At 40.4% G+C, this 14,027-nt stretch overlaps 1 protein-coding gene across 2 annotated transcripts in view; it reads left to right on the forward strand.

The window, feature by feature from the left end:
* The window catches only part of SNX14 (sorting nexin 14), a 68,564-nt gene extending 58,552 nt beyond the window's left edge, over positions 1 to 10,012 (forward strand). For both annotated transcript variants that reach the window (XM_089691336.1, XM_089691337.1), the window contains 3 exons: positions 3,064 to 3,155; positions 4,274 to 4,330; positions 9,467 to 10,012. In XM_089691336.1, the coding sequence (XP_089547462.1) occupies positions 3,064 to 3,155; positions 4,274 to 4,330; positions 9,467 to 9,505 (188 nt within the window). In that variant the 3' untranslated portion in view covers positions 9,506 to 10,012. The remainder of the gene's footprint in view (positions 1 to 3,063; positions 3,156 to 4,273; positions 4,331 to 9,466) is intronic.
* The last annotated feature ends 4,015 nt before the right edge of the window (positions 10,013 to 14,027 follow it).

The raw sequence follows: 14,027 nt of genomic DNA on the forward strand, positions 1-14,027 counted from the left end.
AGGGGGGTGGGATTGGGCTTACTTTGTGTGCCCTTTAGTGAAAGAAGATTATACGGGAAGTATTATACTGTTGGGTTATACAGTCTACAGGACACTAGAAAACACAAAAAAAATATAGGCATACCTTAGTTTTTTTGCTAGAGTCTTGGGGGAGTGAAAAAAGTATTTTTTTTTTCCCCCTGAATAAGATTCCTGCTACATCAGTGCTTGAACTGTTCTCTAAATATTTGCTATCCTTGTTGGTATTTACTCAACCTGACTTTGGGGCTAAGCCTGGAATGTGATGTTTGGCCACAGGGTTCCACTTGTGGTGCTTTACAGACATTACATGAAAAAACTAGCTATGGAGCTCTTTCCAGGTCCAGAGCTGTGGCAATGCCTTGGTGCTTGTCCTATCTCTGAAGAATCCCCTTTTGAGTAGGCCATTCGTGCTGAGCATCAAGAGCTACCTTAAACAGTTACGCACCTTCAAATTTCCCATTTTCTGTTAGTTTCCCCATATAAAAGGTTTGTCTCTGAGGTTTTAATTGTTGACATCATCCTTTGGGTGAATTAATGCGTGCATGCTCTGTGAGTTATTTCCTGCCATTCAGCTGTGTGTAAGCATCATCCCGTTGCTGCTTCTACTTGCAACATCTATGTGGAACTCTGATCCTTTGTCCATTCCTACTGCCCACCTACAGTGGCCTTGTGATCTTTGGCCTCCTGACCCTAAACCTGCTTCCAAACCATTGGATTTGTGAGTACCTTGTTTCAGATCTTGAGCTATGATGCCTGTCTTCATTGCAGAGCACCATGTTTAATTCTAGACACAGGGCAGCCAGTCCCGCTGTACTGTGTGCTTTCAGTTCACACTCCACTGACTCCAGTGCTGCATGCCTACTGATGTGACCTACACTGACTGCCTTGATTTTTTTTTTTTTCCCCCTCTGCTAAAGTGTGTGCCATTTTCATAGTCTTCTCAAGCTCCGTCAGGTGTAGCAGCCTCCGACGCTGTCTCCAGGGAGGATTTTACTACAGTCATGCAGAATTTTGTATTTCAATTAGCACAGATGGTTGCTGGTCACAAGTGTGTTGGTTCCCACCTCTTCTGCAGATTCATTATCTGATCAATCGACGTACATTGGTAGCCTCCAAGTCGTCATCTGCTGAGCCTCTGTCTGTTGCAAAATTTCTCCAGGCCTTGAAGAATGAGCCTGCCTTTGAGAAGTCTGTCTTCTGCCATCATTCCCAGTTTGAAAGAGACTGTTACGGCTTTTATTGATGCGGTACACACCAGTCTAAATCTTGAGGATTAGTTTTAACTCACGTTCAGTGCTGTCCTAGTCTAGGATCCTTTAGCACTCCTAAGACTGCCAAGACCACCTTGGTGCACACACTGTTTGCAGTTTTCCTTTATGGAGACTGAAAACATCCTGATATGATATTTGTACCTTCCAATCACCTATCAGTCCTGTACCTATTTCAGTAGGACTTTTGTAAAAAAAAAAAAAAATGAAATGTCATCTCTGTGGAACAAACCTTTTTAAGCCCAGTGGAGGATTCAGCTGTCTTTAAGGACCCCACCAATAGGCAGCTGGAGGTCCTATCTAGAGCTTTGTTCTCCCTGGCAGATCATTTGCTTATTGACCTGGATATGTCAAACCTTGCTTGATTGATCTAAGGCTATTGGAGGGCATCTGATCACTGTGGCAGTTGATCTTCTGGTCGGGTGTTTGAAGTTCATGCCTACAGCCTTAAACTACAACTTAGACAGGTTGTTGGAGGTCTTCCATCTCATTTCCCAAATATGTCTCCTGTTACTGAACATGAGGAGAAATCTTTGGCAGCAGAGCCTGCATCTAAAAGGTCTTTGCTGTTCTTGACCTTTAAGAACCAACACGTCTTTGAAGCTGCCCTGTATGCCCTCATCAAGGATGCCACAGGTGACAAGACTACTTATCTTTTTCATTTAAAGAAGCCTAAAGCTCATTCTGGAAAGTCTTGCCCATTGCTAGTATTTCAAGTTCAAGAAAAGTATTTTTCATTACTGCACAAACTCAAACTCCAAGTCTAGACCCATATGTGGTGCCCATTGTAGCTGCAATCTTAGAACTGCAAGTCCACCAAACCCTTTTTCAGTGTGAGGTTGTGCCTCCAGTTTCCAAAGTGGGGGGATATCTTCTAACCTTTGCAAAACTTGGAAAGCTTGCAGCCCAGATGCTTGGATATGGGAGATGGCTTCCCATGGCTACAAACTAGTCCCCTCCCTAGTTAATCATTTGCCAGCTGTTCACAGTTCCAAACAATAAGAGAGCATCCTCCTCATGGATCCCACAACCATAAATGTCTTAATTCAGGCCCAAAACGTCCACAATTCCTGCACTTTGCTGTGGGTTCACTGCACTTCTGCGCTTACAGATATACCTCTGCATCTCACCAAGCTGCTGGCCCCAGTACTAGCTTTACTGTCGTCTTAGTGCATTCCTATTGGGGGGATATCTTGACCTCCTGCTAAGGGAACAGTCAACACAGGTTCTGGAGGACAACTTAGCCCTTGGATTAATCCTGAAATCGGCACTGGAACCTATGCATTGTTTGGAATCTATGGGCCTAGTCCTTGACACAGATCAAGCCAAGCCACAGGATTGGACCACAAAGTAATATTAGTGGGGTTCACAATATAAAAACCCATATCAGAAGATTTACCAATCCAGTAAAAAGATGTGTGGCTCTGTGGTTATTTTAATGTGTCATCATGTTGTGTGGTTGATCAGCAAGATGTCCAACAAAGGCTGGAAGAAAGCCTTTGTGTGTCATGACCACATGATCAAAACTCTAGAGAAGATACCAAAGCTTCCTGTGTAGCTGTGCCAGGCATAACACGATTTGAAATCTCTAAGCAGAAGTCCTCTGTGTACATAACTTGAAAGCTGTGCATGATCACTGTAATGTCACCAGAATGGTATTATGTAACAATTGTATTGCTAATAACTTGTATGAGAAGACCATGCCTAACAAAGCCATAGACATATTCATGTTTTTTATATAATTAATCCTCATGTTTATTTCATTTTTGGTTAGATTTAATAGGAAAATGTATGGGTGATGAAGCCAGATATGAAGGCATTCGATTGCTCTTTGAAGGTCTGCAGCAGCCAGTACTTAACAAACAGGTAATTTTATACAAAATCTACACTAAGCTCAGTTTTCATTCACACTGGTTAAATGACAAGTGCCAGCAGAGCTTGTGCACCCTGTGGGAATGGTGTTCTAGGAGTGCTAGAGTATCTCTATGGGTTTAGGACCCCACTATAAAGCACTAGTACAAGGTAACAGCTCACAAGCTTTTTTTCTACACTATGCTTACTAGGACAGACTTCAGGCCTAACTTTTTTTTCAGACACAAGGTATACCATGTCTTTTACTTGCCACTTGTTTGTTTTATTTATAGTCTTAGACCTCTAATGATACTTCAGTCCCCTAGCAGACATCTTTGTCTTTATATCCCAGATGTAGAAATTCTGGCTGCCTGCTTTAGGAGATGAGATAATTTTTAAACTAGCAGTGCCCCCTGTGTTGGAGGAAACTGAAAGAGCTTACTTTTAATCATTTAGGACAAAATCTGTCAGCTTAACCAAGTCCTTTGTCCAAGCTGTAGATATCATGGTTACAATGTGTGTGAGAGCAGCAGTCACTGTGTACTAGTCCTCTATACTCTCCCTCTACTCTTCCCCTCTTTGCCCACTGGCTCAAAGCTCCCGAATCAGCAGGGAGTGCAAGCTTTGCTAATAGGGGAGCTGTAGGTCTAAGTAAGTGGAGGGCACACATGGGACCCTGTCACAAAGACTGCTGCTCTTATACAGAATGCAGGGGTCTGGCTCTGCAGCCCATTACCTTGGACACAGGACATTGTTAAGCTCCAGGAGATCATATTTTGCTGTGTTAAAAGTAAACCTTTACTATATGATTATTTGCAGAACTGCTTTTTTCCTAAAGGTAGAGTAGGGCTTTAAAATCAAACATTTGCTTATCAGCTTAACTGTTTTATTAGTCACAGACCTCCAGAAATTTGCTTAAATAGATTTGAAATAACATTTTAGTCAATGTTGCAAAGTTCTTGCTATAAACTATTTTTATGTTGTATAAAATATGTTGTAATATGTGTATGGTCAGCTTCAGAAGAACACTTTTTTTTTTTTTTTTTTTTTTTTTTCATGCTCATTTCTATTAACATCGTGATAAGAATATAGTCCAAACAATATGTATTAATAGCATCTGTGTTATTTTTCAGCTGTCTTATGTTCTACTAGATATTGTAATGCTTGAGATATTCCCAGAACTCAACAAGGTACTGTATAAAGGTTCTTATGCATGTATTTAAAATGTCCTATGCTTGTGCACTCCATGCAGCAATAAAGTGGAACTTTAGTCAGAAAATTAGGTCCTGCTAGATTACTTCAGGCTGGCCCCTTCTGTAGATATAGTTATGTAAAGCTTTAAAAATAAATGCCTACATGGTTTAAAATCCAGTAGTATATTGTCTAACCCTGCTCTACACATACTTAGTTGCTCTCTATTCTTGGCACTTTGCCTAAAATTAGAGCCACTAGAGGCCGATCACCAGACGGCTTTAAGATTTACTGTGGCTGATGGGGGGGAGAAAGCAACAGGAATGACACAGAATGTTCCAAGCACAGACAGATTAGAGAGGGAGAAAAGAAAAGCCGGAGAGGTGACAGGATAAACTTTGCTGCCCGGGAGACACAAAAAAACTCTACAAGGAATAGTGTATTTTCTTCTCTCCTTGATATTCTCTCCTTTCTCTGCCATGGACAGCTTGTGAACTTCAGCACTGTACCATTTCTGTCAGCCTTCTTGTCTATCTGAACCAAGACATACAATCAATCATGTACATATTTATTTGAAGAAAGTGACATAGTTTTTGAGACCAAGGAGAGGGGGAGAGGTTCCAATAAGGAAATAAAATGGTGGACTCCAGAAACAGTCCTGAACTTCAACATTGTGACCACCACCCCAGAATGGTGCCCCACCCATCCACAAGGTCTGGCACCCCATGCGAGGAGGGCTTGTCAGTGGATTTTCAGCCTTGAAGATGTACGCTTACTTTCCAGAGGAGGAGGGGGTTGAGAGAGTAACCTTAATTGCCACGTGGAAGTCTTGCATCCACAATGCTTAGGTGAATGGGGTGGTGTCTCAGACTACAAACTTGAGTTTCGTACCCTGCCTACTCTCAATTTTCTGACATCAAGCCTCCATGTGTCTCCCCAACAGCCTGCTGATCCTCATTGTGCCCTCTCTGGAATTTTAGAGCAAGGAGTTAAAGCCTTAGTCCATGTTGCAGAAAGGTTTCAGAGATTTTTCAGAGGCTTCCCAGCTCAACTGCATTTTCTCAGTTGTTTCTGTAGCATCTTTTGCACTTTCAGTTTGTGGCCCTACCCATTCAGTTTGTCTACTACACCTTGGATGTTCACCAAAGTGCTTAGCACTTGGCAGCCTGTTTTTGGAACAGTTGGTTAGGGCTCCGAAGGACAAATGGGTCTCTGACTGTCCAGAAGTTGCAGATGTTCAGGTAAATACTAAACCTTCAGAAAGCAATGTTGAGTCTCACTAATTGCTTGAGGTATATGGGGCTGGTTCTGATCACTTCTAGGCCAAAGTTTTAGTTCCCTAGGATAAATGTGTACTCTGTCTCAAAACCATGCTCTTCAGTCAAGATATTGTCTGACCCTCTGCATTTGCATGAGGGTCTTGGGGTTCCAGGTAGCCGCCTTCAAGGTGGTTCCCTTTGCCCAATTCCACTACAGGGATCTGCACAATACTCTGTCATCAGTGTCTCTGGACAACCCGATCCAGCTGATGTGCAGAATCAGGATGCCCCTGGTTTGGTGGGTTCAGCAACTGGTGGTGTAATCAGGGAAGCTGTTTGTTCCTATATTCTGGAGAATCGTGTCTAACTAGGGGATTCCTAGGCAGTTTGTTGGTGCAAGGGACTTGTTTCCTCTCCTGTTCAATATCTCGGAGCTTCAGGCAATCTGGCTATCCCTGCAGAATTGGATCAACCTGTTGGAGGCCTACCAAATTAAGATCCACTCATACAATGCCAATGTAGTAGTGTGCATTAATAATCAGGAAGGAGCCAAGAAGTGTCACTGTGGCAAGAGAGGTAGAGTTGATTGTGTCCTGAGCAGAACTTCAAGTTTCATTCTTGTCGTTTACATTCCCAGCACAGACAGTTGGCAGGCAGATTTCTTAAGCCTGCAACATCTGGACCTGGCAGAGTGGTCTCTGGGCCCAAAGGTGTGCCTACCCTAATGAGTGCCTTTGTTCCCCTAAACCTTCTTTTCTGCTTGCTCCACAGGATTTTGAAATGTAGGGCATTCCAGTGATCCTCACTCAATGTTTGGTCAAGAACCAGATTTTGTTTCAGACACACATATATTCGACAAAGTGGGATTTTTTTTAAGGCACAACAAAAATTATTCTCTTTAAAAACACAGTTTATTTGTATAAAATCTCTTTAAAATATAATATTCTTATCAAATTTTGTTGTATAAAACCAGATTGAAATAATGTATTCTCTAATTTGCATTGCATGTTAAATATGGTATACAATACAACACAAATTCAGTGCACTGAATGGAATGTAATATGTGTTAACAGTGTATGTTTTCACATTCAGAAGCATTCATCTTTAGCTCCTGATGAAGTGGATAAAGAAACGCATCGAGCTTTTGAGAATCTGAATTTGTTATTATATTTTATACGATACTTGAAATGCAGTGCAAATTAGAGAATACATGATTTAAATGCGGTTTTATACAGCAACATTTAATGAGAATAATATATTTTAAAGAGATTTTTGTGCAAATAAACTTTGTTTTTAAAGAAAATCATTTTGTTGTGCCTTAAAAATCCCACCATGTCAAATATTATGTCGGTCTAAGTTAAACAAGTATGTGGCACATTTTGGGCCATCTATGTTCAGCTTGTTTCAGACACCATTGGCTTCCAACTCTCTGATTAAAACCTTTGTCCAGGGGGGTCTACAGTGTGATTCCCCTGTCCCCCCAGTCCAATCCCCTTTGTCTTAGTGGGATTTGAATGTCAATTCTTTTGTCACTTCAGAAGCCCCAATTTGAACCTATTGGAGACCTTTCTGTCTTTATGCCACAAGGTAATATTTTATGTGGCCATCACCTCAGCTAGATGAGTGTTTTGAGCTGATGGTTTTATCATTCAAGGAGCCCTTTTTGGTCTTGCACAAAGGTAGTCTTGTGTTTCTCCCTCGATCAGGAAATTGTTTTTCCATCCCTCTGCCTGGCCCCAGTTCTCCAAAAAGAAATTCCTTTTCCTGGAATCCATTGAGGACCCCCCCATCTATTTATGAACATGCTGTTGATACTGAGGCGTGCAGGTAGTAGGAGAGGTTATACCCTGGCCTGGCTTTATAGGTGATTTTTTCATTTGCTGGTGTCCAATTCTCCTGTAGGCGGCAGTATAACGCCAAGGATTTAGACTTCTGTGATTTTAATGTGAGTACAAAAATCCCATTTTGTGTAAGAAAACTGTATAGAGTAAGAGATGATGCTAGACAAAAATAGACTTTTTTTTTTTATATATATATATGCCTTAGCCATTTCACATCCAGCTTAATCCCCATTAACCCCTTCTGTAGCACTATACACAGGAACATCATGTATTCCTTTTTAGTTAGTGTTTATGTGACTTTTTTACATTTTGCCAATGTAATAATTGCAGAGATTTGTAGTTTAGCCCTTTCGTATTTTCCTGTAGTTACTTCATCTTCCTCTTTAGCAATATGTAAAATAAGTACCTGCCTCAAAGGCATTACATTGTCTTAAGTGGGTTGACTGACCAACCCTTGGACTTGCGTTGTGAGGATTACTGAAGTACTAAGCAGGAAGCAAAACCTGCACATGTAGTGAGTAAATATGTCTCAGTTTACGTATATAAATACAAAGTATATGTTTTCAAAGACAGGGAAAACATGGCAGTGGTTTCTAATGAAGTCTGCTTTAATGTATAGATATGCGGTGTATAAACGCACATTTTGGCAAGAGCTCACCCCAAGACGTCCTATAAGTACATTATTCCACTGCATAGCTTGGTTTTGTGCATAAACAAGCTGTTTTTATTGGTGCAGATTAAGGGAGAAGCTGAGGCGAGAGAGGAAAAAGGAACTGAGATAGAACGAGTTGGCTAACCAATAACTTTTATCTCATATATTGAAGGCACTTTAATTTGGTGCATGTATTGGCTTAACAAAATAGATGTATTTATTATTACACTCCTATTTATGAATCACACAGTTGTCATTGCTGTAATCCACCAGTTGTCATGTCGCTTCTTGATTACTACAGCCACTCCTAGATAGCTTCTATCTGGCATATTTCATCATCATGTATTATGTTATTCAGGCATATTTCATCAATCCTACATTCTATTTTATTCAGAGTTGCATAGAGCCGATCATAGTTTTTTATGTAAATGATTTTATTTTAGCAGACCATAGAGTTCTATTTCTTTTTCAAATACCTCTATAGGAACATGGATAGTAGTTGTAGGGTAGACCAAGAATCCCCACCTTTAATCAGGGCACAGTTTCATGGGATGATTTATTTAAACCAATCACTAGGTAAGTTTTTTTTTTTGTTTTGTTTTGTTTTTTAACCCCAAAATCTGTGCCCACAATTTGTATCTTCCTACGTCCGTGAAAGCAGGTGCTGGTACTCATTGGCCCATTCAGTGAGTCTCTTGTAATGCAAACATTTCAGCCAAATATTTATCAATCTACTGAAAAACGAGCATTGGTTCTCCAGGCTGGTACATTTCAGGTTCCAAGGTAAAATTAATTTTTTTGCCATCTGGTTCTTTTCTGTGTAACTACCAACTCATTACCATCTGATCAGTACAACTTCTTCTCTTTCAGTTTTTGTAACAGAGTAGCTTTTATAATTTGGGGCTTTAGTCCACTGCTGAATGCCCAGCCCAGAGGAGCTGTCACTGGCTGATTTTATTTTGCTACTGTGTGCTGACACCAGGTCTGGATAAAGCAGTGAGGGTAGATGGTTGGTTAAGTAGCCTTGTGGACAGGGTAAGGGGAGTTTCACCAAGTAGGTGCAATCATTGAAGTCTAAGAAATGCTAGGGTTGACATACCCTTTGCTATTGCAACACTCTGGTTCTGTCTTGAGATAGGGTCTTGAGTGAGTATATTAGAGCGGGGCCATACACATACATTGGATGCAACTTCACAGTGGCGAGTCGCATTGATGTGAACTAGGGCTTAGTTTAACATTCCAAAAAATATAAAAGCCTGATTTGGGTGATTTGGCCATTACGTTTTTTTAGCGTATTGGGCTATTGTTCTACAACCTATAAATAATTCTGATATTGGTGCAAAAAAACGATACAACTGTATTTTTCTTTTGGTTGTTTTTCAGCCTCAGAAAGATATTTCATCAACACCAGCCTGGATGTGAAAAAGAAAGCTGAAATTGAGCTGTATGAATCTGTTCCTACACTGGTTTTCTCTTACTGTGGCTCGGTTTCAGTAATGTCATATTTACTACTTCAGTTTTCTGGGAGAAAAACAAATTTAAAGTCAAAACATCAGCCATCGCTTTATTTTCTTTAAGGAGACCTTCCATGAAAATAAGTAGACTTTACTGAAAGCCCCCCCGACATCAGATCGCCTATAGAGGCATTTTAAAACGCTTAACTTGGTTCCAGCTTCCAACACTTCCCAGAGGTGCAAGTGACGTCACCATGTCTCAACACTACCTATCAGGAAAGAAAGCACTTGAAATCCCGCGAAAATGCACCTCTGCACTGGGCCAATAAAACTCCAAAGGTTTTGGTTACAGGTTCAATTTAAATCACCTTATTTTTTTGTGTGATATGTAAATTGTTAGTAAACATGTTTTTGTGTATATTACTTTGTAAATATTTTCACTGTAAACTTAATAAACTAATTTTAAAGAGTAAAATGATCACTGTGAAATTAGTTTTGGGCTGTTGATCTACAGTTTCTCTGTACTCTCTGTATGGTGGATTTGTAAAGCTCATCTTTGTACTTTGAACTTGATATACAAAATTAGAAGTACTCTCTGAAACTAATTTAAAGTGTCCTCTATGGTCTCTGTGACCCTAGTTGAGAGCCAGTACCCTAATTGTAGCAGAGCATAGTCATACAATCCTTAATGCGTAACTTCATCTTAAAGGGGAATTTCTACTTTATGCCCTGTTCCTCTTCAATTTTTGTAACTTTTTTGTATTGGTGGATCACCGTGGTGATCCATTGGAAGTTCTCCCTCCACCCCCTACTCCCCACAACCTTCTGGGACACGTCACAGGTCTCAGAAGGCTGCAGGACCATTCACAAAGAACAGTGCAGCTCACGCACTGAGCAGCTGGCTGCCCACAGTAAACATGTTGGTGCCGGGGACCCGAAGAACAGCAAAGACCGGGTTTAGGTGAGGATGGCGCTGGACCCCTTAACACGTGAGTGTCCTTTTATTAAAAGTCAGCAGCAACAACCACTCATCAATTGATGGCCTAAAATAGAGGGACAAATTCTGCAGGTCAGGGATCATCAGTCTTGCTAATCCTCAAAAGGGAACATTCTATTAGGGCCTATTCACATTGGATGTGTTGGGGCTACGCTGTCCGCTAATTTCAGCACAGCCCAATGCATAGATAAGGCTAAATGCCTTGTTTCCAATGTTATCCGATCACAACACTGCTTTAATAAATAAAATTATATAAAAAAAAAAAGTCCCCCTGCAAGGTGCGTTGTAACCGCTGTAGACATTTCCATCTTCACCAGTCTTCCATGCGCGCGGGAGTCCCAGGCCATTGCACACAGTTCTGAAGGAACGATATGGGTAGGCCGTTCCTTCAGAGCTCATGCACTGGATTGAATGAAGAGAGAATATCTCCTAAACAGTGCACGTTTAGGAGATATTAATTTTACCTACTGGTAAGCTTTATAATAAGCTTACCTGTAGGTAAAATTAAAAAACAGAGTTTACAACCAGTTTAACCACTTGCCTATGGTCAAATGACGGCCAGGCGAACACTTCGTCGTATGACTTCCTTCCTGGATTGTGCTTTGCGTGTGCCCGCAGGACCACACTGGCAAGATCTGTCACCAACCGTGTACCTCGGACAAGGCTGATGACAAATCTGTGTATCGGCCCCTTTGCCAGTACCATGTGACCTGATGTGACCAAGCACAGCAGGTCACATGGCAGTTGTATACAATGGATGGCTTCCTTTTATGCATGGTCACAGCGAGCAAATGCATGCCAATCACAGCCCATCTGTGTCATGTGATTAGCAATGGCCAATCACAGCTAATCACAACAAAAAAAACCTGAATGAATCGATTTCATTCAGTTAAGTGCTTGCTTATAGCAAACAAATTCTTTGCTATAAGTAATCAAATTGTGTAAAAAAAAAAAAAAAAATACTGATCACTTCCCCAAAGTAGTACAATGTTACTATGGTAACATTATACTACTTTGGTCATAGTGCAATATGGAAATAAAAATCTTAAAGAAAAAATATAATATTAAAATAAAATTTTTGTACTGTCACCAGTGTTCCTGATCACCACCACACCAGTTATATCCTGACGCTGTACTGCACTGGTGTCCGTGTGTAAAAAAAAAAAATTGTGAAAATAATTTTTTTAATTTCTTCATTTTCTGAAAAATTATGACAAAAAAATTACAACTTCAAAAACTCGCCATGCCTCTTATGAAATACGTTGGACTTTCTACTTTGCAAAAAGTGGTCATTTGGGGGATATCTGTACTGATCTGACATTTATGGGCCTCAAGAAATTAGATTGGCTGTCAGTACTTCAGGATTGATAAATTTTCAGATATATCCCATAGTTTGTGAACTCCATAACTTTCCTACAGACTAAATAATAAATACTGATTTGGGTTATTTTCACCAAAAAAATATAGCAGAATACATCTTGGCCTAAATTTTATGAAGAACAATTATTTATTTGCCAACTTTTATAACAAACAAAAACGTGGGTTTTTTTTCTTTTTGTTAATTTAGCAAAAAATAAAAAACCCAGTGTTAATTAAATACCACCAAAAAAAAAGCTCTAGTTGTTGAACAAAATGATAAAATTTTAGTTTGAATGACAATTGCATGGTCATGCAACACTGTACCCAAAGTGTGAGAGCTCTGAAACTTGAAAATTGGCCTTGGCAGGAAGGGGGTAAAAGTGCCCGATATTGAAGTGGTTAAAATGCAATTCGTGACCTTTCAATACAATTCTGTGGGGGGAAAAAGAACAGCTCAATGTGCTAGGATCAGCACACCAGTGGTCATAGATTCAACAAGGCTCACTGACATGAACAAGCCTTCAAGGCCAATGAGGTGCACATTTTGGACAGAGAAAACAACTGGTTTCTACATCAAACTAGAACTACCATCATGTAATGTAAACTATCACCCTCATATAATGCCTTTTTAACATCTCTACCCTGGTGATTTGACAACAATTCACATCTTCAACTGTGTAACTCAAAGTATTAACACCTGCTGCCTTGGGATTGATACAGACCCTCTGTAGAAATATCCAGCCCAAGACCATGCTTGAAACTGAACCTTACTTTCAACCTTAAAGGTTTCATAACTTCATCTTCCTTCCATCCCTTGGTGTGGGCAGAAACCTATTTGGAGCCTATGATGCCAGAAATATACAGTATGCTTGAAGCTACCAAGCTGATTGTTTAATTTCAAAGGTTTGAAAATCTTGGAACTTTAAATAGCTTTGGGGTTTATAGTTAACAATTACGGCAACAAGACAATTTCTTGCTGTCAACAGCAAGCAATCCGCATCAAATTGTAATTTCTACATTGGAGAGCTGAAATTGAAACATGTATTTTGATAAATTGTTTTGTGCATCATGAAATGTTCCTGCTCTCCAACTTTTAATTTAAACCCTCCTTATTTCTACATATAAGAATGGCTACAGGTTCCGAAAAAAACATTTTAAGCCTGCTGAGCTCACTCAGTTTCCATGGCTTGTGCAGAGAATGCATTGGTGTCAGCAAATTAAAATTGCAGGATCCCACCCAATAGTAAATTCTCTCATAGGTAATATACCATTTAGTCATGGCTGTCTTGGAGGATGCTAAAGAAGTTTCCATTACTAACAAGAAATGTGATTTCCACAACTTCCTCACAGCAGACCTATATTTCTGACTATGGGTTTTTACCATTTTTCTTTTTGCCCAGTTCAGATAAGAGGAGCAATCCACGTCTTGGCCATTGAGGAGGAGTTTATAGAAATGCCATTGCCAGTAAGTAATAATGCACCAAGCTGTTCGTGCTTCACAAGGTTTTGGTGGTACTGTTCATGAGCCCTTAATCTTTGCCTATGACAGACAATAGTAAAAATAATTCTTAAAGCTCTACATAAGGCAGTTTAAAAAAAAAAAAAACACTAATTCATTTAGCTTTATCACATTAAATCTATCGTTAAATGTACACTGCTCAAAAAAATTAAAGGAACATTTTGAAAAGGATTTCATCCCGATACCTAATGGTAGTCAGGATGCCATTGTCTAGCCTGTAGAGGTCTGTGTGTCCGTCCATGGATATACTTCCCCAGACCATCACTGACCCACCACCAAAACGGTCATGCTGAACGATGTTACAGGCAGCATAACATTCTCCAGACCCTTTCACGTCTGTCACATGTGCTCAGGGTGAACCTGCTCTCATCTGAGAAAAGCACAGGGCACCAGTGGTGGACCTGCCAATTCTGGTGTTCCATGGCAAATGCCAATCGGGGGCTCTATGGTGCCAGGCAGTGAGCACAGGGCCCACTAGAGGATGTCTGGTCCTCAGGCCACCCTCATAAAGTCTGTATCTGATTGGTCAGAGACATTCACACCAGTGGCCTGCTGGAGGTCATTTTGTAGGGCTCTGGCAATGCTCATCCTGCTCCACCTTGCACAAAGGAGCAG

Source organism: Staurois parvus, unplaced genomic scaffold (genome assembly GCF_062004578.1).
Source record: "Staurois parvus isolate SC_StPar_1 unplaced genomic scaffold, SC_StPar_1.0 ptg000561l, whole genome shotgun sequence".
Taxonomy (NCBI): domain Eukaryota; kingdom Metazoa; phylum Chordata; class Amphibia; order Anura; family Ranidae; genus Staurois; species Staurois parvus.